General features: G+C 42.4%; 1 protein-coding gene across 1 annotated transcript in view; it reads left to right on the top strand.

Annotated features, from left to right (window-relative positions):
• nav1b (neuron navigator 1b) overlaps nt 1–25939 on the top strand; it is a 71110-nt gene that overhangs the window by 3313 nt on the left and 41858 nt on the right. Inside the window, exons 2-3 of the mRNA XM_079510440.1 lie at nt 4747–4849; nt 9726–10070. Of these exons, the coding sequence (XP_079366566.1) occupies nt 4747–4849; nt 9726–10070 (448 nt within the window). The remainder of the gene's footprint in view (nt 1–4746; nt 4850–9725; nt 10071–25939) is intronic.

Genomic DNA, 25939 nt, shown 5'->3' with positions numbered 1-25939 from the left:
CAGCAAAGGCTGTCGGGATAGGGACTCTAACCAGGATGCATTGGAGCCCGGTGCCAGGACCACTAGGTCAGCGCCTGGGCCAGTAAATAGCTTTTTGTTGGTGAATGGGAAACATGGGCTGAGCATACAAATGTACAAATAGCCTACTGTAGGACGGATTATGTTGTTGCTGATCCATGTTTGACAAACCTGTCCATGACAGAAAACATTTACATAAATGTATAACGTACTGTACGTATATTTAAACAGTACAATTGTGTTTTGAGAACTCGTTTCATTCACTGTCATCAAAACTATTCGTATAGTTGATGCCATATTCATACAGATTGATGCCTTTAATTGCGGCACGGAAGGTCAGATATCGGAAGAGCAAAATCGACCTAATTCTAAATAACAATCACGTTTCACTTGCTATATCACTTCATAATATTCACATTTTGGGTGAATGTACTCTTGACACAAACAACGGCAAATTAGTTAAACGGAAAAATAAATAAATAAATAAAAATGCCCCTGGTGTGTAAGGACCATCATTTCTAACTCTAAATACTTTATTTTCCTTATGTGTACAACTCTACTAGACTGTCATCGCCATGCAGACTAATATACTGTACATTGTCAGATTCTTCATGTTTCCAGGCTACAACTGTACAGGGTTCAATGGATGTCCCTCCTAAATAGATCTACTATGCATAGCATTCTGTTCATTCATAGCACGCATAATGCCACGTGCACATCGTGTGTCTTTTATTGTACTTCAGCATAAGTCCCATCATTATAACACTTATGAAAGGATGCTTGTCCTGGATCACAGAGGATTCCTCTGTAGCTCATCATGCTATCACTTGGTGGTCAGCTATGTTATAATAAGAGACCTGTTTATCAATTTTACAACATAGTTTTGTGCAATGTTGCATAGAATACCACATCACATATCATCCTCTCGTCATAAGACATCAGAAGTAGGTTAGGAAACTTCCTTTAGACCTCCATAAAACAATACCTACTTTGTTTTGGTTAATGCTTTCCTTCTACTATGTTGCGGTCTACTAGATTGTCGGGAGAGTGGGGTTGAAAACCAAGCATGAGGCCCATAGGGCCCATAGGCAGCTTGATGTACAAGTACACCCTCTGGACATGATGTACAAGTACACCCCCTGGACATGATGTACAAGTACACCCCCTGGACATGACGCTAGTATGATGCAGGGACAAGGGACAACCCTTGATGCTGAGTGCCAAGCAGGGAGGCACTGGGTCCCATTTTTCAGAGTCTTTGATATGGGGGATCGAACCCCGCCCTCCTAGTCCCAGGGCGGACACTCTAACCACAAGGCTACTGAGCTGGCCAAGCACGGTTCAATATAAATCTTTGAAAGTCAATATATAGTACATAATTACTAAAGTACTCTACTTCGACTTAGACAGTGACAAACCATTCCAGATTGTCCAGATGCATAAACCAAGCAAGTCAAACAATTGAAAATGGAACTGACATTCAAAATTGTAAATGCAGCTCTGCCCTCCATGCCATCAGTGCCCATTTACTAGACTGATTACCTCAAAAAGTGAGCAACAGCCACAACACTAGAGGGAGCGTGAATAATGGTCTGGTGCCACCCACTTTTAGAACAAATATGGGTAAGTAAATTCACCTTCCACAGCATTGCCACTCAGGTGTGGAATGACCTGCCCCCTTTCCTCAAAACAAGCAAATAAAGGTTTCCTTTAAAACAGGTCTGAGAATTCACCTGTCACTGCAGGTCAAAAGGAGAGAAGGTGACACATCTTTATCCCCCCCCTCTCCAATTTATTTCTATTCCAACCTGTACATAGATTGAATGTTTTTGAAATATCTCATTGTTGTTATTGTGAATGAATGCATAGGACCCGAATGAAAACAAGACCGCAAGGTCTTTCTTCGGTGCTGTCCTTTTGGACCAATGTGACCTGTACTTCACTGAGAATGATCAATCAATCAATCTAGCTATCAATCAATCAATCAAACCTTAGGGTTCACACATAGAGTTCACTAGGCTGAATACAGCTTTCAATGTTTTGCCAGGTTAGAATTTATGAGAGAGAGAGAGAGAGAGAGAGAGAGAGAGAGAGAGAGAGAGAGAGAGAGAGAGAGAGAGAGAGAGAGAATATATAAAATTGTCTGTCTGTATGAGTTAGACAGGACAAAATGGAATAAGTATGGAATAGGATGGAAAATGAAATGGGAAATGTAATCCATCCATTTGGCTCAGTTTGACCAGGAATATTCCTCATGGAGAGAATAGAACAGAAGGTCACATTCTCCATAGCTTGCTGCTATAGAATGTGCACAAGTTGAATTTGGCATCAAACATTCACTATCACAACTTCCTGGAGTCTTTCTAGAGTGAATGTCTAAACTTTGGCTAAGATCTTGTTCAAAAGGCATTTCTCTGCTGTGCAATATCAATAACGACACTTGTGTTAGTGGGGAAGACAGACAGCCTGTACAACTTACTGTAAGCAGAGTAGCAGAGTAGCAGACTGTAAGTAATCTATTGATCAGGAAGGAAGACTCAGGAAGTAAGCTTTTTTACAGTGAAAACAGTCTCTTAATAGATATAAGAAGTGTGTGCATTGATATTTTACATGTATTTTAGAACCATTTCACCTCTACCACAGCATCACAGAAGAAGAATCCTTATGATAATGAATGTGAATAATGATGTACTACATACATCACTATTCGCAGGCCTATCCCCTTTCAGGTCTGCTTCAGTATTGTGAAAGGGTATTTCACTATCTGTGTCATTCACATCACTGCAATGCAGTGCAACAAGGAACTGTCTGTCAGTCACAGCGCAGTAGTCCCCTTTATTTTCACCTCATATTCCAGGCTTAAACTGAAGCTAATCCAGAGTGACTTCCACGTGCACAAGATAGCATGGATGGAGTGCAAGCATCAGCGCTGTGTTGCACGCAAAGGCATATTCCTATGACAGAATGAAGCAAAGACATTCAGAAGGAAAATATTCCAGAAAGCATTAATGGGATGAGAAAGATGTAGGAGAAGATAGACTTATACAGGGAGGAGAAGACAATGTGAGATTTTTAGAAATAATTTTAAGAGAAAAGATTATTTGAAGAAGTAGAATACCAGCACCCACAGATTAGTCCTTTAAGGCACTTTATTGTTTAATTCTAGCAAGGTATGCTGCACAACAACGAACGCGTTTCGGCCAATGGCCTTCGTCAGTGTTGTATCAACCCGGTAAAATGTTCAAAGAGATCGAGACAAGTTGGAGTGTGCTTCCTTCATTTAGAAGAGAAAAGATTATAACCGCATTAATCTTCCAAACAGATGTAGATGCCTCTGTCCAAGACCACTCCCTGTTCTTGGATTGCATCATTGGCAATTGTGTTAAACTACAGACTCAGCAATGTTGTCAGCTTGTTTGTCACTCTATTGGGTTGAAATTGATCCATTGCAAACTCAATAAGATGTGTATTGTAATTTAATATGTAGAATAGTACAAATATAGTAGCCTATATACATTGCGGTATACAGAATGCTGCTGCTTTTCCATTGCCTTGCAGAGCACTTACAGCACTTTAAAGATCATATAGCATGGTGCCAAATGACAGCAAAACAACCCGCTTTCCTTTTGGGCACACACAGTTCAGCTTCTCATAAACATAAGGATTGCAGATGACTAAATATGAAACTAAATATGAAACGGAGATGGTGTGCTACTTGATAAGATAATGGGGAGCTATGGCAGGGGGGAAACGAATTTCCTAATTTAGTCATTATGCCAATTCAAACACCAATGTAGTCTTGAATGCTTACCCTCACTGGCCTTTCATGGCGAGGGTGTGTACTATGTAGACAACTACGTGTTTCCTCTGATACAGGTCACCTTCTTCTTCGTTATACCTGACAGTGAGAAGTTTCACTGAGGGGATGTAGCACAGGGACTACCTCTTTCTCGGAGCATTCTACCTGATGGGCTTGGTTATATGCCTAAACCTAACCCTAACCTTAACCTCACAAACGCTATGCCTAACCCCAGCCTTAACCCTAAACCTAACCTCACAGAATAATAACCTCAAAACCATGCACGCCCATCATGTAGAAAGCTCCGGGAATGTAGCACATGCAGAGGAACAAACTATCCTTCCCAGTTCTGCTCCCTGCTGAGAATGCAACCTGACCAACATGTAGGAGTCGTTAGTGCAGTGACAGAGATCCCTTCCCAACTGCCCAACTGGCTTCCCGTCTGCAAAGTGCAAACATGGCCAATTGTGTTTATTGGAGCATCCAGCCAAGCCGGATGAACTATGGGCGTTTCGATCCCCATTCTCCATGGTGGTGAACAGGAACTTTAGCCCTGCGCTACCCGGAAGCTCCAGTCACATTTTATTGATTTATTTATATATGCCCTGCAGACCCCCAGTGAAGCAGTGCTGCAGTGCATGGAGTCTTATTTGTATGCCTATTGTTGTGAAAATGGTACGGATGTGAATTACTGTCAGCCAGACACCTAACAAACCAGAGACAAATTATTCAGACTGACAGACACACATGCATTTATGCACGTACTGTATGTAGATGCACAATGTTTATGCGCATGTGCATGCACTCTCATCAGCAAACACACCAAAACAGAGAGAGAGAGAGAGAGAGGACATATAGTGTGCTGTGCATTTTTCTTCTTGAAGACCTAAATGTTTTATGATCTATTGTTGTGCATGACTGACCCACAGACCCGGAATCACAGAGGAAGCGGACCGTGCAGAATGTCCTTGACCTCCGGCAGAACCTGGAGGATACGATGTCCAGTCTGCGTGGATCCCAGCTCAGCCATAGGTGAGATGCAGAACACCTACAATATCTATTGTATGTCTTGTAAATATTTGATAAGAACCATATTAGTGCTTATGTTATTCGAAGGAATAAAAACCACAAGTTGAATTGTGTCATAGTCTAGCGAGCCAGGGTAATCCACCCCTGCTCTGAAGTGAGCAAACAATGGATGAATAATTGGAGGGATACATAACAATGTGTAAACAATTGTCAAGTGTGCTTGGAGAGATACCACATGGCTAACATCTGGCATCTACCTTTCTCAAACATCCCATATCTGTTTTCATGGCTTTATACTGTGCATCCCTCTGTGTGTAGAATCTGACTGAAATAATTGAAATAGCCTCTGAGTTTCTCATGGACATTTGCGCAAGGAGACCATACACTTGGAGTTGAATATTTTACTGTAGAACTTCTAATAGTAGCCATTACCCAGAAAAGATAGCTACATCTCTTATGTTAATTAGAAATTAAACATTGATCTGAAAATATATTATATTACCGCTATGTCACTTTGAAAATAAAGAGTAATTTGAGTCTTTTTGCATTGTGGAGGGGTGTCAGGCATTTACTCATCTGGACCCTAAGCCCTGCATGCTTTTATATGTAACCAGGCATTCGTTGTCTTCGTAGTCTTGCGGCAAATAACAAAAAAAGGCCCCTGAAATGGCCAAGTGTGTTTGTTGTTCTTTGAACTCTCTTCCCAATTCACCAGCACATCAACTCATCTGTATCATGGTGAAATATTCAATATAAAGATAAATAAATAACACCAAAGCTTGTAACCTCAGAATGGATATTACAGTGACTCAACAGAAGACAGCCAAGACAAGAGTCATTCTGTATTCATGGGCTGCCTTGCCCTAGCTTTCATTTTGGGCTTCTCCTATCTCCAACCAGCGGAAATGTGCATGGCTCATCTCTGCTGGGGATCGCTTTGAAGTTCTTGATGGGATTTTCGTTTGACATGAGCTATAACTCATTTGACCTTGTTCAGTTTCACTGTGTTTACAGTCTGTGTGAAACAAAACAATTAATATTGGCAATAGCTAGATGAAATGTGAAGAATTGTATGACACAGTTGAAAAGAAGAGAATGATGGGTTTTCATATGTTCAGTAATTCTTATCATCAGGTGAATCATCTGGTGAATATTGCACTTAAGTCTAGGAAAATCTTCCAGTTCCTGATTTGACCAAGGCGTCTATATGAATTCTTAAACGTTTTATTTATTTAGCAATTTAGCAACAATTCAAAATGGTGTCCTCTGTCAGAAACCGTAAATGGACAGTGTGGTTCAAATTTAAGTATAATACATTGTGAGATTGTCAAATGTTTTTACAGGCTTTCTCCAGTCACCAACCATACCTCACCATCTAGAAATGGATAAAAATACTCCCATGGTCGTAGCTATTGCATTATTTACTTGCGTGGGTTGATGCATTCTGTTATGTAATCACCAGACCTAGAAGATATGCTGCCAGTCATTGCAGGGCATTTCAGAACCTGACCTACTTACAGACTTTAGAAGGAATAATGCTGAGCCCTCTGCACAGGATCATTTTCATCTGCAATCAAAATCAATTTCTGTTTTTCACCAACATTGTAGTGAAAGAAAGATCTCAAGAGGTATGAATCGTATGAACATTTCAATTGGTGATTGTAGACATACAGAGAGAGAAATAAGGAAGATAAAGATGCCCCTTTTACACGGAGATTGGTATTCTACTTGTCCTTGAGTTCTGAAATGACATACTTCCAGCTTTAGTCCCTGAAGGTTTTCGAGATTGTACCGCTGTATCTGGGTCAGCAGCAATTAGATGACACTATTGATTTATTTTTAAGCTAAAAGATAAATATGGGACTTATTTTAATGATAATATGTTATTTTAACAAGTCTGTATGGTAGTATGGAGTACAGTATAATAATACGTAACTAGAGGTGGTCTCCCTATACTCTTCCAATGGATACATTAGACCCTGGTGTCTGGTAGGGTAGGGCACCTACCGGTTGTCAATCCTATATTAAAATCGTCTTAACGGTGGACCGGCCGGCCGGTGGGTGGACCTACAGAGATATCAGATACAGAGATATCCATGTACGGGCATATCAGTCAGATTGGAGGTGTGACGTAGGTGTGAGGGCTGCATAGTGGCCCAAACTCTAGGGGCTCCATTTTCGTCACCGCTAAACCCCTTATCCCTAAACTTCTTTGCCTTTTTTTTTTTTTTACTATTTTGCAAAGAAAATGTTGAATAGTTAAAATAGCCAGTCTACAAGCTCACAACGTGTCAATGTAGATTGGCTAGTTGAACTATTCAAAAATGTTTTTCAAAATAGTAAAAAACTAGCAAAAGTGCCCTTCTGGGCACAGGTCTCCACCAGGAGGATAGGACTGTGTGAGATGTTTGGCAAAATGTTTATGAGTAATATAAACATGTTTTTTGTTAGTTTTTTGCAAACAATTTTCTTCATTTTGTTGGGGAAATGCAGAGCCAGATCACTCATAGCATGAGGATAGAATTCTGGATGAGCAGGACATGTGCAGCATTTTGTACAAAACGGGCCACTCCTGAAAACTTTGGAAGGCAATGTTAGCCAATCAGTGTAGAATCTGAGAAATCCAGACTCGTCTTGATCACATGACTACAGAGATCATGTGTACCGATTTGCGTGAGATTTGGATGAAATCTGTGCGACAAACATAAGCAATATGTTTTGCAGAAATCGGCCTCATGGTGGCGCTATAACCGGCAGATGTGGAGGGATGCAGGGACAATGTTTTTCCATGGCCTCTAGGGAGTGCGCATACATAAGTTGTATACAGATGATGCAGTTATAGCTAAAAACTGGAATTGGCCTGTTATAGCGCCACCGTGAGGCTGATTTAAAAAAAAAGATTAATGGCATGTCGTCCTCGGCCTAGTGGAAATGTGCGTGTATAATTTCACGGAAATTCCACACTGTTTGTGATTTGTGGCATTTTGTTCGAAACGGACCAATCATGTGAGCTTTGGAAGCCAATCTTAGCCAATCAGGATGGAAGATGGGAAATGATGCAGATCCGTGTTGATCACATGACTATGGAGATAGTGTATACCGAATTGTGTGATGTATGGATAAAATGTGTACGAGTAATCTACAGAAATGTGTTTTGCCTAAATCGGCCTCATGGTGGCGCTATAACAGGCCTTGAGGAATATTTGGGGCAGAGGTTCGTCGTTGGCATCCAGGGAGTGTGTGTGCAAAGTTTGGCATGGATCGGGCCAAAAGTGGCGGAGATTAGCTGGTAACAGACGGACGGAAGGAAGGAAGGAAGGACGGACGCACACACACACACACACACACGGACGGAGTGCAAAACATACTCTCTCCCCATGCCTTCGGCCTGGTGGAGACAAAAAGGCAAAGAAGTTTAGGGATAAGGGGTTTAGCGGTGACGAAAATGGAGCCCTAGATGTGAGGGCTGCTAGTGATTATAAATCACCTCTCTCCATCAGGACAGAGGTACAAGGAGTCAACCGACATAAAACTGACAGATTGTAGCTCAAACTTCTGCTGACGAAGACAATTGTTTATCTTTATATTTCACTGTCTATGCCATAGCACCCATAAAATGTAATATGAGGGGCACTGGGGCAGTGTGTCAACCTGGCACATACGGTAATGTTTTTTATGATGCGGCTGTAAACTAAACTGTCTAGAACAGAGTTTGTCTTTGTCTAATATGCAGACAATGACAGAGTCATTGTTTTTCAAGTCCCTATAACTCTCAAGTCTTTGCTCTCAAGTCCCGAGTCAAGTCTCTAGTCAAGACAGGCAGTCCCAAGCCAATTCTCAAGTCAAGACTGCCAAGTCCTAAGTCAAGTCCAAATCCTGAACATTTTGTTTCAAGTCCTACCAGTCACAATGCAATTTCAATTATTAATATGTATAGAGAGATGACTTCCGCACACCCGGTAGGTTTGGAGCAGGTGCGATGATGACGAGGCATATACAATGTGAAAGGAGGGACACCTGCACACTGCCACTTGCTGGGTTCAGAGCATTTTATTAAAGCAACGTTTCGGTCTTGCGACCTTCCTCAGGCTGAGGAAGGTCGCATGTAAAAATGTATACCTATCATGAGCCTTTTTTCCCCTCCTGTTTCCCCCCTCTCTCTCACTCGTAAAGTCTTTGTCTTTCTTTAAATCGCAGACCTCCCTAAATAAAATGAGTTGATCACACAGGGTGATCCTCAATCTCCATCGAACAACTCATCCCTCATCCCTACCTGTTCACTTTAGGCTTGGATGGCTCAGAGTGGAGGAGAGTGTTGTTACATTGAAAAAAGGGCTTTGAGAGGCCCTGCATAACATAATGGTCAATGGCTGGGTTTCTCAAAGGACATTTCTTACACCTCTTCTTAAGAAGTAGTTCTGCACATGCTCAGTTGCTCCTCTAGGCCGCACACAGAAGCCTGTGAACATAGATGTGCCACGCAATGGTAGGCCTCAGGCCTGGTATAGGCGGGAGCAGGGGGGCTAGGACACAGACAGACAGACAGACATTCGCTTTATATGTTATATGTTTTCCACTTTTTCTATTGGCGCACACCAATAAACGAACCCACACATCCCAGGTCGCATAACATCAACGGAATCACAATGGAAATAAGCTGTAGGACATTTTCTGTTATACTTTTCTATATGATCCAGAAAAGAGATATCTTTTGTTTTCCTGGTCAATAAGAAAAGTCAGTCAGTCAGTCAGTCAGTCAGTCAGTCAGTCAGTCAGTCAAGCAATCAATCAATCAATCAATCAATCCACTGTGGAAAGTTAATCAGAAGGAGAACAAAAGCCTAAAATATAAACTAAACCTTTCTCTCCATGACCCTAGCTGTGTGGACAGCAGTAACGTCGGCTACGACAGCGACGAGACCAACGCCCGCAGCATGTCCAGCCTGTCCAACCGCTCCTCGCCTCTCTCCTGGCGCCACGGCCAGTCCAGTCCCCGTCTTCAAGCAGGTGATGCCCCTTCCTCCACGGGAGGAGGATACCAGGGCGGTAGGACGGGTTCGCAGTATACAGCCCACACAATGCCAGCACGCTGTCTTAGCAGCACTTCCCGCATCGAGCTCATTGAGGGACTGGATGACGTCGACCTCAAGTCCGGTTACCTGAGCGACAGCGACCTTGTAGGCAAGAGTCTGCAGGATGATGATGATGACAACCTGGCTAATGGGTAAGAGAGACTCAAGATAAATCCTTGTTTGTATGACAGTATGATCTAGAGCCAGAACGATATACAGTACGTGTATCTGTGACGTTTTTGATCAGTATCAGCATTTGTTATAACCCACAACTTTCGCGTTGGTGGCCCTATTTTGGGAATATGTCATTATCAACGCATTGTGTTGCTTGCAACACGTGAGCTTGCAGATTAGATGTTTCTGTGATAAAAAAAGGTGTTCATCACTTTTTTTTGCACATAAGTTAAATGTTCTCAAATAGAAACTATAATCAAATGTAGTTTTTCATATGTTTTAGAAAATGTTGCACTTTTTGACAAAATATTGGTTAAAACTAAGCTAAACTTCCTTGTTCTTAGTCTTTAAGGAATTCTCAAATCAGCCATGACACTCTTTCTCTCCTATGGAGAGAAAGAATTGTGCTGAGTCTGACTACTGTATTTTGCTGAGGGTAGAACTGCTTTGAACAGTACTGTAGTTACAGAAGTCAGCAGTCAATATGGTATTATTGAATGTTCAAAGGAAAAGGTGTTTGGATGTTATTGTGCTGTGAAGTATTATTGTGGGACTGGTATCAATATTTTATCGGTAGGCAAATGAGCTGAAAAGAGGCTTAAATAATATATTATATTATTACAATGGAATGCAATACAGTTTCAAATACAATGTCTTGACTTCCCTATAATTCCGAAATGAGATGATATAGTGATATATAGCTATATATATATATATATATATGATATATAGCAGTGGTCAATACCACTGCTTTTATTGAAATAAAAGAATGAAAAGACAATGAACTTTTATACTGTAAAAGCTTTGTATTTAAGCTTTTATAGTATGTTTATATCCAATAGAGGAAGTTATGCAGGAACGCCTACTGAGTGGCAAAAACTACTTTCTGGCCTTGACAGCCCATACATCCACACAGAAAAGTCCTATCTGATTGCATTAAACGACATTAAACAATATTAAACTCACTTTGCATGTTGCTTTGCCACTCGATTTGCCACTCGATGTGCCATTCACTTTAAGCATACGCATACCCTCTATTACTGTATGTAATTCGATGGTGAACTTACATCTAACATCGAATATTACTTTTTACAGCATATACAGTCAGGATTACTTCAATCTTTTGAATGTATTTGTTATTTAAAATAATTCGTATGTGATCTGTTATGACTACTTACTCAGGTGATTATGTCACCGGACACAGAGCCATGCCCAGAACGATGAACAGTGGGATGTTGTAGATGTGAGAAATCACAAAGTGTTCACATTTACTGTAACTCTGAGAGTTTAAAGATGTTTACTCGAACACTGAGGGTTTTTACTGTGCAGGCGTAATGTCAGCTGGACACACCTGGCTAGTTTATTTTGTTTACCAGTCGATAGTCACATGGGTTGAATAGTTTGTCTGGACTCTGGTGGCAGCGATCTGCTGGTACTTTCAGTTGTGGAAATACTGCAATGTCCCATTTACCTTCATTCTTTTCCCTTCCGCTTTCCATTATATTACTCTTCTTCACTTTTGCAGCTCTCCTAGCACAATCATTCAGCTTATTCTCTTTCCTGAGTTTATTGAGAACAGAGAGAGAGAGAGAGAGAGAGAGAGAGAGAGATGTGAACGAATGAAAGAAAGCAAGAAAGAGATTGAAAATGAATCCAGGCCAGTTCTCTGGTGTGATTTGAGCAGCTTTATCACTGCTGCACATGCAGTGGGATTTGGGCTCCGGCTGTCAGCCAGGAGTAGAAAGAGGTGAGAAGGGGTGATACGGAACTGGGTTATCTTAAAATGTTTTATAATTTAGCTTGTTACCTTTTTCTTCTTTTTTGCACACCACTTGCATTCCAGCATCCCTATTTTTGGAGAACATTCACCAAATATAGCAGATCTACAAGATCACAATGCGTCATGTTGTGTGACGCATTGTGAGGGTGTAGAGTAGAGTGAAAAAAGAGCGTATCAAGTAGGCTACTCAGTATAGCGAAAGGAGAACGGGACAGGAGAAAGGGAGAAATACAGAAATGGACAAAATTAGTTTTAAAATAGCAAATACATGTAGCGTTTGTAATTGTACTGTACTTGTAGAGGGTAGATTCGTTTTTGGAGGTAGAGAGCGAGGTGAAAATAAAGACAGAATATCATTGATGAAGTCACGGCTAAAAAGGGATTATTTTTCATAGGCACCATTCCTAACACTAACAGTGACATCCACCTATACTCCAAATTAATCTGCCCTGTTTTCTGACCCTGCACCTCTGTATGAACCACCGTGGGACTGCTAATAAACATGATGGGGTTGGACCTGAAACTATTGAATAGTCCTGCAGGCCACAGTGATCCTAACCTGCTGACGTGGTAAAAAATAAATAAAAAGTCCCATCATGCTTGGTGAATTGCCAGTGCCACCCATGCAGACGGCCTCCAGGCGCGGGTTTCAAGGTGACAGTGAGAAACCCCGGCATCCCTATTGTGTACCACCTGTCTCCAGGTTATAATCACACCCACGCCTTTTTGCATCTCCATTGAATGTAAAAGAGAAAAGGCATTGTGCTGACTGTGCAGTGTGCAGTATTAACAACAATTATAATGACAGTGAGCGTGGAGGACATTTTCCACTTGACTATGACATTCCTTAATTGTAAAACAATGGGGAAACCCCAATGATTCTGAATCTGAATACTATGGTATGCTGGCCTATTGGTGTCATTAGAAAATATCCTTGTCATCTTATGATCTCTCAGGAATAAGGGCATGCTAGTGATAGTCTACCAAGGGTTAATATTACAGTGCCTCATGAATATAATGGCGGCCCCTGGTGTGGATAATTGCTTAATCCAGTTTCCAAAATAGGAGCAACATCACTTGCTCTAGTTTCCTCTGTTACTTACAACATCACTTTGCATATTTGTGAATATGTTTGCATTTCCGTTGCACAGCCCTGATAATCCAGATTGGTGACAGCATTACACGCACGCACGCACGCACGCAAGTACGCACGCAAGCACCCACGCACGCATGCACGCACTCACGCACGCACGCACAGGTCGCACGCATGCACGCACGCACGCGCGCACACACACATGCACACACATACCGTACAGTCACACATACCATACAGTCACACATGCACGTCGTCGCTCACACATTCTAGCTCGTTGAGAACCATCAGGCTCATCGCTTTAAAATGAAACAGGCTCCTCCTGCGTTTCCATGGAAACCGTGGGGAAATCAACTGAGCGGTCGAGGTGTAATTTCTGCACACCCCTTCTTAAACCCTCATTACATTTTCACTGGTGTGACAGGAGCCTTACTGTAAGGAGGTGTATGCCCAATGAAATGTTCTAGTAAATATCACAAGGATATCTGATAATGGTGTTTCAAAAAGCAACACAGAGCTTGCTTACCCTTATTGCACAATTGACACAATAAGATGATGATTTTTATTTGTTATGCATTACAGCCAGATAAGCAATAAGCACTGGAACATCTATAGTAAAATAATCAGTCCTGAGTGCCTGAAATCTCCCTTGTGTGTTGTCTCGGTGGAGCAAACTCCAGACCTGCAGTACATGGCTGGTGGTGTAATGGCTATTGATTAACTCACCAGCCAAACACTACTGGCTGCATGGGCCTACATGTATATGTGTGTACACACACACTGACAGTAATCACTGCTACTGTGAGCCACATCACTCATCTAGTATTACCTCAATCGCATTTCTCCTCATAGGATCCATCTATCAGCCATGAGAGGATTAGTTACTTCCCTTACACCAATACTCAAGGACAGGGGGAAGCATGCAGTGCAGTTGACTCTATCTCTTAATTTGTGATTTTATCCAAGCCTTAGGTTCTCTGTTCCTACAGCTACAGATGAGAACGTATTCAGCCGTCTGCTAGTGTGTTCTTAAAATGCAAATCCTATACATTTTGTCATGAAAACGCTACGCTCCAAATTACCTTCATGTCAATTAAATTACAGTTTATTATATTATTATTAACATGGCTTTTCCACACTGGCCCCCAATGAAATTGTGTATCGATATTAAACTTCTATCTTCTATTGAACTTTGTAAGTGTCTTCTGGGCTCTCTCCTCTCTTTCTCTCGTAGTTATATTTGTACGCCCCTATTAAACTTGCCAGGCTGTGTGGTTAGAGTGTTTGATTCCCCGGCAGAGTCACACCAAAGACTATAAAAATCGACCCATCTTGGCAACCAGCATCAAGGGCTGGATTGGGGTTAAGTCCCTGCGACATATTAGTGTCATGTCCTGGGGGTGTACTTGCACATCATGGCGGCTGCCTGGGGCATTTATTATACATCTTTAAATAAGTCCTTGATATCTGTTGGTTCAGTGCTATTAATGCACAGGCATTTCCCCCATCCTCTCCTCCCATCCTCCTCCTTGCTTAGATTCGGTTTGAACTAGAAAAGTCAACTGAAATTTAATGACATAAATTGAGACACAGCATGGAAGTAGCAACCATAGCTATTCATCCATGGAAAACAACATTGTCATGTCCAGCTAGTGCAGTGGTTCCCAAACCTTTTAGGTCAAGACCCAAAACAGAGATTAGACCTGGGACCCAACTCTTAGACCCTCTTTATACCCTGAAGAAGGCATTTTGTTGCCGAAACATTGGTCTTATAATAAACATTTTTGCATCGTGACTACGAGCTGTACGACCTCTCCTTCCTTTTTTCAAGGTTTGTCACCCGTGGTCAGCACCTCCCCACTATTGGTCTGCGCTCCTACCTCTTTATTTGTTTTTTAAATGTATACAATTATTTAATTTGTTTTATTTAAAAATATATATCCTTTGATTTATTTATTTTTTATATTATAGGAAAAGAAAATGGGATTTTTTACTCAAGTCGTGGCCCATAAAAATTGGTTCGTGACCCACAAATGGGTCCCGACCCACTGTTTGGGAAACAGTGCTCTAGTGCATGGGTTCCCAAAGTGGGGTCCGGGGACCCCTAGGGTCAGCTCAATTAGAGATAGTTAGGAACCAAATGGACCCTTATGGGCCTGTAACTCAGAGAGTGTACAAATGGAACCAAATGGACCCGTTAGGGTCCATTTGGTCCATTTGTACACTCTCAGAGTTAAATTAACAGTGGTTTTACAATATAAATTGGGGTACCAGAGATAGAAATGCCATTAAATCGGGGGTCCGTAGCATAATGCGTGTGAAACTGGGGGTCCATGAAATTAATATGTTTCGGAATCACTGCTAGAGCCATACAAATCCTCCCTTATCGGGGTCACTGGCATATATTTTCAAATGGGGGGTCCGTGGCCTAATAAATGTTGACTTGGGGGTCCTTGACACAAAAATGTTTGGGAACCACTGCTCTAGTGCAGTAGTATATTAGGTCTAAATAAACCCCCATTTAGCCCTGACCACCTCTGAATGTTGGATTTATGAACAGTGTTTCCTGCGGGCTCAGCGTTCATGCCACATAGAGGTACAGTGCAGCCATCGCTCATACAGTATTGTATTATTACTTGCCTTGTAGGTTATTTTCTGAGTCTTGGTTTATGAATAGGAGCAGTAATCACATTACATTATGGGTGTAGGTTTGATTTTTCCATACCTGGTATATAAATTATGACTGCTCTACAGTGCTACTCTGTGTTCATCGCCATTAAAGCGGTGTTGGGTCAATTATGGTCAGAATCCTAGGCTCACCCAGCTGCAGTGTAAGCAGTTTGGTTGAATCTGATGGTTGCTTTAAGCTTTGGTTTTGATCACGATCACGATGGCATGTGATTGATGAGGTGAATGCTGCTCTAATGCTTTAAATAGGACATGCTCATGCTAATAGATTGATGCTTTTTCAAGAGGAGGGCGGGTAGAAACATGTATATCAGCATCATATTTACAAATTTTCTTGGCAGATATTATACTTCACTGAAAACAATTTAAACAGCTGATTTGGGTTTTTTACTCTTTAGGAAACAAGCACATATTGTCATTGATTGTCATTGACTAAAGCATTGTTCTCAAACCTGGAATCCCTGGAAGATAAGATTGATATATAAAAAATACAAATAATTCAACTGTACTGTAATGCTGTATTCACTTATTTTGCTGGGGACCCCCTGGAACCCCCTCAAAGACCCCTGGGGATCCCCAGACACCACGTTGAGAACCACTGGGCTGAAGAACCCTTAAAAGGGCACTTAGCTGCTTGCAACGGAGAGCTACAGTACAGTATCGATGTTGAAGTTGCCTCACAGGCATTCCATTAGAGCGGGTGCACCTTGCCTGGAAACTGGGAAATGAAACTGACTGAGTTGCATTTCTTTTTCCCTCAGTAAGCCTACATGTTGTCACTGTCAGATGGTACCTTGGATGTCCAAAACTGTTACTTTTACCTTTCACACAAAACTGTCTAAATTAGCAAAAAAAACTAATAATAATAATTTAAAAAAATGTTGAAATATGGAGATAAGAGGTTCCTGCCTGACAGCAACGATGTGCATGAGAACAGAGTAGTGTGGAGTGAAGAGCCATTCGATTAGACTCCGCTGTGTTCTCCCAGTAACACACAGGCTGCACGGTGCAGCAGCTCCCAGTAACACACAGGCTGCACGGTGCAGCAGCATCATGTGTTCTCCCAGTAACACACAGGCTGCACGGTGCAGCAGCTCCCAGTAACACACAGGCTGCACGGTGCAGCAGCTCCCAGTAACACACAGGCTGCACGGTGCAGCAGCTCCCAGTAACACACAGGCTGCACGGTGCAGCAGCATCAGTAACACACAGGCTGCACGGTGCAGCAGCTCCCAGTAACACACAGGCTGCACGGTGCAGCAGCATCAGTAACACACAGGCTGCACGGTGCAGCAGCATCATGTGTTCTCCCAGTAACACACAGGCTGCACGGTGCAGCAGCATCAGTAACACACAGGCTGCACGGTGCAGCAGCTCCCAGTAACACACAGGCTGCACGGTGCAGCAGCTCCCAGTAACACACAGGCTGCACGGTGCAGCAGCTCCCAGTAACACACAGGCTGCACGGTGCAGCAGCTCCCAGTAACACACAGGCTGCACGGTGCAGCAGCTCCCAGTAACACACAGGCTGCACGGTGCAGCAGCATCATGTGTTCTCCCAGTAACACACAGGCTGCACGGTGCAGCAGCATCATGTGTTCTCCCAGTAACACACAGGCTGCACGGTGCAGCAGCTCCCAGTAGCACACAGGCTGCACGGTGCAGCAGCATCACGCCTCTGATCATGTGTTCTCCCAGTAACACACAGGCTGCACGGTGCAGCAGCATCACGCCTCTGATCATGCGGCAACATGGATGGGGGTGTGCTACCATGGCAACCCTCCTCCACTGACCCACCTTGTGTGTGTGTGTGTGTGTGTGTGTGTGTGTGTGTGTGTGTGTGTGTGTGTGTGTGTGCGTGTGTGCGTGCGTGCGTGCGTGCGTGCGTGCGTGCGTGCGTGCGTGCGCATATACGCACACTTATGTGTGTGTACGTACATGTGCATGTCTGTGTGTGTGTGCGTGTGGGTGTGTGCGCACAGTTTTATGAGTGAGAGATGGGTGTGGAGGCTGTGTGCTAACCATTTAATTAGGCTGTATTGTGAGTAGAGTTGTGGGAGAAAGATGGCTGCCGTCGTAACTATTGTTATTCCCGCTTGTCCCTGCATTGCAACTAAGTACCGGTATTTGGATATAGGATCATACAATTATTGACTATGACAGTCTGCTTTCCAGAAGCTGTTGTTGCTTCACTGAATATACCATGCTTTAAGTGATGTCAAAATGATTTTTTATTTAAAGACAAGATCCGGACCATGCTATGAGCAAATATTGTTGTTCTTTTCCAGCGCTGGTATTTCAGTCCTGTTCTTGTCCACATTTTACTGTAAAATAAGCCAGTGGCTTAGTTTGTTCCTCTGGCAATATAATTTCCATGGTAACAGTAAAAAAGCTTAGAGCAAGGAATATCCGCACTCTCTTGAGTAGTTTCTTATGAACAGCAGTGGTCTATCTATTTCGGCATGTCGGCCTTCCTCAGTGTTTCAAACATAACAGTAAAATTCACACTTGTGTGAAGTGAGGGGCACTCTTATCGTCATACATCATCATACAGTACATCACATTCCATGCTCAGCCAATCAAATCATCAATATGCGGTACACACAAACACACAAAAAGCTGGCCAATCAAATCATCACAAATGTGGGACACACACATTAGTCCCTCCTATGCTGGGCATAGGAGGGACTAGCTCCCCTCAAAAAAGCTGCTTACACAGTAAAATAAGAGTTAAAATTAACCCATTTTGGTCTATTTGTGCTCTCTCAGAGTTACATTAATCCAGGATTTTACTGTGTGGTGTATCTGCTCAAAAACTGTCTGAGTCTGTAGAGTTCCAGATATTGAAATACTTCATGGTCTCAATCATGGAAACTGTACATATCGACATGCCCGTGGCACACAAGAGAGTTTGCATGAGCAGTCATCTGATCCTAGGTCTGTGCCTCCGGCTGTCTGACTTCAATTTCCCTTTTCCTGCCTGAGTTGGAGCCCTATATCCTCTACAGTCGCCAACTGCTTTCCTGACCAGTGTAGCCTCACCAGGGTTCTGACCCACTTTAACCCATCTGCTCCCTGATTGGACCTGCATGGGCCTCCCTGGCTAAGGCTCCATAGGTCCTGGAGGGATTAGGGTTCAGTAGGACCACTGCTTTACTTTTTATGGGCTATGGTTCAAATGAGAAGGGACAGTTACTGTTTTCCGTTGGGGAGATTTTAGTATGTACATGTGCTCTCTCTCTCTCTCTCTCTCTCTCTCTCTCTCTCTCTTGTACACACACACACACACACACACACACACACACACACACACACACACACACACACACACACACACACACACACACACACACACACACACACACACACACACACACACACACACACACACACACACACACACACACACACTTTTTCCCTCTACAACAAATCTCTAAAATAGCTGATCTACAAACTCACGACACGCCACAAGGTTTCCTCGAGAATATGGATGCTATAGGGTTCAAGTGGTGTTGTTATTGAGTATTAATTGAAGAACTTTGTGGCCTAGCTGTTACTGCAGAAAAATGGACAAACACGAAAAAAACATGTGCACATATAGGCCTACAAACACACACATACACAAGCGCGCGGGTGCGGGCGTGAGCATCCACGGACGGAAACACGGGTCACCAAGACACCCCACATACTGGATATACTACAAACACACACACAGAAGTCATGCTCACACTCGAGAGTTCCAACATCTGGCCTCAATATGGAGTTTCCCTTCCCCACTGAGAGGTTTGTCTAAAATACTGTATGACCACCCCACCAACGAGACCACCACCTCTGTCCGTGTGAATAATGGCCCCACCATTACAGTGGCCCCCTGGGGAGCATGAATCATCTCTGTATCATGATGTCAATGACGTGTTCTCCCTGTTTACACTGGCCTCTATGTGGTTGTCTGGGCGTGCAGTTTTCATTACACATACATACATACATACATACATACATACATACATACATACATACATACATACATACATACATACATACATACATACATACATACATACATACATACATACATACATACATAGTGACAGTCTAACTTTTACCATTTACCACTTCTTTAACTCTTTGAGTGTACATAATGCAACCAAATGGACCCGGTTACATTTGTACACTCGCAGAGGTAATGGATAAATTAACTGTGAGGATTTTACTTGTGTACAGTGCCTCACTCTGTCTCCACCATGAAGTCTGACACAGAATTGCCACTTTGTCTGTTATAAATGTAGCAAATGAAGACAGATTTGATTGTGTTTAGCTCATCTCAACTTTACTCAATGTAGGTCTGCTTCATTGCTGTCCTGCTTGAAGTTCTGTTTCCCACGATAGGTCATACTGGACCAGATGGGTTCTTTGTGGACACATGCAGCCTTCCGTATACTAAATAAGCCTCAGCAGGGAGGAAGACGGCAATGCACCCAGCCACCAGTATAGCTAGCTCTCGTACGATCAGAGCTCTGTGTTGTGGTTCACAATCTTTTCAGGTCGACACCCAAAACAGAGATTTAGACATTTGCCCGGGACCCAAACTATTGAAAATAGCAGATATACAAGTACACAAGTTGCGAGCTTGTAGATTGGTTATTTTCACTATTTCTTAATTATTTTTGTATACAAAAATATCTTTTGAAATATTTATATCTTTTTTAAATGTATGAAAAGAAAATGGGATGTTTACTCAAGTCGTGAGTCGTGTAAAAATCGACCCAGAAAAAAAACCAAAATGGTCCGCGACCCACAATTGGAAAACAGTGTTATAGATAGAGGGTTTTAGTTTTCTGTGTGCTCCATGACCATGTTGCATCCCCTGCGTTGTGGCTACAGTGGGGAGCTTCCTGTCTGAGACTGATAAAGATTGTGTGCTCATTTCCAAGCCTAGCAAGTTGGACAGCAGAGCCATTTTCAGGCAGGAGGCTGGAGCAACCATATAATGGTCTTGGACACATTCACTGATGCATCTCAGACTCATTTGCTGTACTGCCACGACAGCGCTCTGCGCTGATGGTAGCACAAACCTGCTTGCTCCATGGTCAAGCTCAATATAGATCAAAATTACTGGAAGATCCTTGATATTCTGGAGTAATGCCCTGCCAGCTTTCCTCGTGGGCAGACTTATTGATCGAATGAAACGCTTGAATGGGAATACAGTATAGGACCAAATGTCAGGGTACATTTCAGCGATGCTCTTACAGCCTACTTAAATAATTACCCATGTTGTAAGATGGGATCGGGTGCAGTGAGCAGAGTGATGACACTTCTCTCTCAACAGTGAAGGGTTGATACGCGCATGTGCACACACAAACACGTACGTGCACACACGCACACGCACGCACACACACACATTTTAAATGTTTATTTATGTCCACATAATGAGAAGTACAGGAATACCTTGTACAAAGGACATAAACACTGCCAGTGCAGTTTGACAGTGGGAGAGCAGCCAGTTACAACGTGCATGGACGGCAAAGCATCGTTACATACAACTGTACAGCTGACATGTCGGACACAGGGTAGCAGACATAAATCATGGATAAAGGAAACAACGCCTCCTCCAAATTGAGCGGCTTCCTATAATGGCTGAAACTGAGCAGTACCTCGCTAACTGCTTGGCTCTCCTTTTGGAAAGGCCGGCCATTTGTAAGCCCTAGGCTGCCAAAGATAAAAACTAAAAGTTTACATCTGTAGCCTAGCTGTGAGATGGTCTGCACTATAGCTGCTGATACTTCAGCACTTTGGTTAGAAAGGCTTCTTCCAGGCTATAGTCAAAGGTACAGCCGACCTTGAGAATGAACACCTCTCTATGGTTTTCATTTACAACAATGACATCAGGGGTGTTAGCTGAAATGTTAGAGAACACAGAATCATCATTACACAGGTTAAACATCCTTGGCTTCACAGTAGAATGCTTATAAAGCATGATAGAGGACCTGAAAATGGAAGAGATGTCTTTCGATATCAAATCCACTATTCTGTCATGCCTACTTATGTAAAGGCCCCTGTAAACATGGCAACCATTTAAGATGTGTTCATGGCCATGATGGATACAGTGAGGAGCATGATTGCCTGGAAACCAGATGGAGAGATTAAGTTTGGAGGGTAGAACCTGTAATCTCGCTTTCAAAGTAAAAACAACAATGCACTCATCAATGGCAACATTTTTTAACACAGAGTGAGAGACAGAATGGTCCGCAGCAGGAAGACATGCAGTCTTTCCTTGTAATCTCAACTCAGTCCAATGTTGTCGCTGTCTTTGTTGTTGTGCCCATAGGAGGCGACCTCAGGCATTAGTCAGTGGAAGTTGATGTTCCGTTCCACACACAGTCATAGTCGCTCTGACAGATACTGGGGTCAGATATAACATTCTCTGAGGCAGCCACCGCCTCAGAGTTAGACCCTACCCACTCCAGGGTAACGTCAGCCCAGCAGCACATGTCATTTAGGTCTGGCCAGTCCGACCACACACACACACACACACACACACACACACACACACACACACACACACACACACACACACACACACACACACACAGACACACAGACACACACAGACACAGTAACAGAAAGTGACCAGCCAGGCAATGTTGAGTTATTGTGCCTCCTGCTGGAAATGTTGTGTCACAACACCACCTTAGAGAAACAAAAGATTATAAATTTAGATCAGCAATGCTTTTAGAGGAGCGTGCTTGTGGACGAAAGGTTCAGTCCCCGGACTGGTAGAAAAGATCTGGGGGAATTGACCAGCACGCATCCATCCCTTAACACCCATCATTGAAGTGCCCTTGAGAAAGCCACTGAACCCCCAACTGCTCCAGTGGAGCTGCTCAGTGGCCAATAGTATACAACCGTGTGTTAAGGTACTCTGTAGGAACGAATTTGCTGTGAATGTGCGTAACTATTTGAGTGAGAAGCAGGGCCCGCTTGAAAAAGAGATCTTTCAATTTAAGACTTTTAAGATTTCTGTTTAAATAAAGGATAAACAAGTATAACTGGGCAATTGGATAGGACTTTCTATGTCAATCGTGGGGTATAGGGTTAACCAGAATGTGCTGATTTGTGATAGATTTGTGAAATATTGCAATATAGTAGCCTACTCCCATTCTTTTCATTTAAGTGAAATTTCAGCAATTTTCATAAATTCAGTTCATAATGGTAGAGTAAGTGAATATTTTAAATATAGACAAAGCAAGTTAAATATTGTTCATCTGTCCAAAATTCACCATGCGCTGTATAGGTCAACTCTGGGATTTTTCAGAAGAATCGTACAATGTCTGTGGCTGTGCTTAGAGAAATGGCTGAACTTTTAACTGGTTGCAATAACAAAAGGTCAGGACATAAAGCTTCCTGTCTACTATCCTCCAGACACCACATGTTGTTGCATTCATTCAACCCTTCTTTGTGTCCATCCCCACAGACTGGGCGAATCTCTTTTTAAACGGCTTGTAAATATCCTGTCCTACAGTGCAAATAACAGTAACTACATGTTTTGTTTTAAAGGTAAAATCCTGTGACTATAGAATTTAGTTTTCATATCAACAAACACTACACCCTAATAAGAAATGTTGCATACACCATAACCATACATTTGCCACAGTATACATTTAGAGGTAGTTTCATTATTTACACAGTCACATACTGCTTTTGAGTCTCACGGTCAGTATCCAATGGGCCCCAGCTTTAGCAAACATCCAGGGGATGTTTCAGGCACACTGGTTATCAATGGAGGACAGCCTTTACTATACAAACCTGGTGCAGGGGCCGTTTAAAGGACGGCTTGTTTAGCGGATCTGTGGTTCAGTTCAGATAAACAGGGGATCATGTGAGGGTTGTAAAGTGCTTGTCCGTGTTGTGTACAATCTATATCACTCATCTTTCCCAAACAAGAGGTTGTTTGGCTATTAGGAGTAAGTGAGAAACCGTTTGGCTATCAGGACAGCTGAGGTTTTAGAAGTAACCAGTAGTAAATATATAAAGAAAATACTTCTTCACGTGCTGGGTTTAAATGGAACAAATACAATCACACTCACACTCAATCACACTGAAGTGACTGAGGGGCGCTCTTATTTTGCCACAAATTCATGTCAAAGTCATATTTGGCGGACATTTGACCTAATTTCTCCTTTCATTGTCGATGGCAAATATGAGACGTGTGCATGGGGACAAGATGACGTAAATTTCCTTCATTGTCAATGGCATTTAATATTTGTGTTGCAGACATTTTACGTCATATTTCGTGGACATTTGACCTAATTTCTCCTTTCATTGTCAATGGCAAATATGAGACGTGTGGGGACAAGATTACATACATTTTCCCTTCATTGTCAATGGCATTTAAATTAATGTTTGTCTTGCAGACATTTTGTGGGGACAAAAGCTGTATATAGGAGGGGCTAGCGCCCCTCAAAAAACAGAAAGGACAACTGCCACAGAGGCTGCCTACCCTCATGAGCTCATGTCTCAAGTTGAAACATCAAAAGATAAAGGCAGACACAACATTACTTTTATCTTCACAGTCTATCTGTTGATGTTTTCTTTTCATAGCGATAACATAGCGTGTTTGTTGTCTGTCAGAGTGAAAGCAACACAATTGCCATGTTCCTTAAAAATAGAGAGAATATGAAATCTAATTCTATTCCTTCATACAGCTGTGCTCTGGTATTTTGATGGTGGTTGATGATGGGAGTACAAGATCTTTCCATTTTAAATAATGAACATGATGCCACACAGAAACCCAGAACTTGCTCTAAGATGTGGGGACTTTCTTGACCCACGGTTTACCTTCTTGAGTGGTTGCAGCACTCTGGCCTGGTGAGATCATCACGTGAGACTGTTCCACTACTAATAAAAAGCCATGGAGGGGGGTTGGGGGTTGGTTTTCCAAGGCTCCTCATGTCTCACTGGAGGTCCTCAACTCATTTTAGGATTTGTGGTTTCCTCCTCTGTGATTCAGAGTCAGACCTTACCTTGGTCTGGATGTTTCCAGTTTGGTCCCAGAAGGCAATTCACGTGTGTAACTGTGAAAGAGAAGAACACACATAATTAGGGACCAAGAAGTCACGCAGTGACTTTGGTCACTCTTTGTTTTTGTGTTTATTTTTCTTCTTCTCCTTCTTCTCCTTCTTCTCCTTCTCCTTCCGCCAAAAATTGCTGTTCTGACTGAATGGTGCAGTCGGTTTTCGCGAAACGCGGTAATCTGGTAGAGGGTCATGCCAAACGGTGAATATGCGACGCCCAAGACGATTGGCCAAATGGTGGCGCTATAGCGCTCAATTGAAAATGCTAACTTTGAACGTGCATAGCTCATGAACCGTTTGACCGTTGGCAATGACACTTTGATACCCATATGCGTCTCCTCGTGCTGAACAACTTTCGTGTTCTGACTTTTGACCTCTGACCTTTAGATCACCCGCCATTTTGAATTATATGATCAGTACTTTATTTTATTCTCCTTCCGCCAAAAATAGCTGTTCTGACTGAACCGTGCAGTCGGTTTGCGCAAAACTTGTCAACATGATAGAGGACCATGCCAAACGGTGACTATGCGAAGCCCATCATGATAGGCCAAATGGTGGCGCTATAGCACTCAATTGATGCAAAACTTGCAAACTTGCAAACTTTGAACGTGCATATCTCATGAACCGTTTGACCGTTGGCAATGACACTTTGATACACATATGTGTCTCCTCATGCCGAACAACTTTCGTGTTCTGACTTTTGACCTCTGACCTTTAGATCACCCGCCATTTTGAATGATATGAAAAACAGTTCAAATGTAACTCCTCCCAGAATCTTTGCTCAAAATGCACGAAAACTTCTACACGTGAACTTTGGACCTATACGGACAAATAATCGTAACACATTTTTTCTAAGTGAAAAGATTAAGTTTTTATGAAGCAATGAAAATTGCTGTTTTGTGAATTTTTTTCTTCTGCCTCTAATACACACATATGCTTATGTCACTTAACTATGCGAAGCCCATCACGATTGGCCAAATGGTGGCGCTATAGCACTCAATTGATGCAAAACTTGCAAACTTGCAAACTTTGAACGTGCATATCTCATGAACCGTTTGACCGTTGGCAATGACACTTTTATACACATATGCGTCTCCTCATGCCGAACAACTTTCGTGTTCTGACTTTTGACCTCTGACCTTTAGATCACCCGCCATTTTGAATTATATGAAAAACAGTTCAAATGTAACTCCTCCCAGAATCTTTGCTCAAAAT

Source organism: Electrona antarctica (genome assembly GCF_951216825.1).
Source record: "Electrona antarctica genome assembly, chromosome: 9".
NCBI lineage: Eukaryota > Metazoa > Chordata > Actinopteri > Myctophiformes > Myctophidae > Electrona > Electrona antarctica.
Note: the sequence above shows the minus strand (reverse complement) of the source record. Positions and strands in the feature narration are given on the sequence as shown.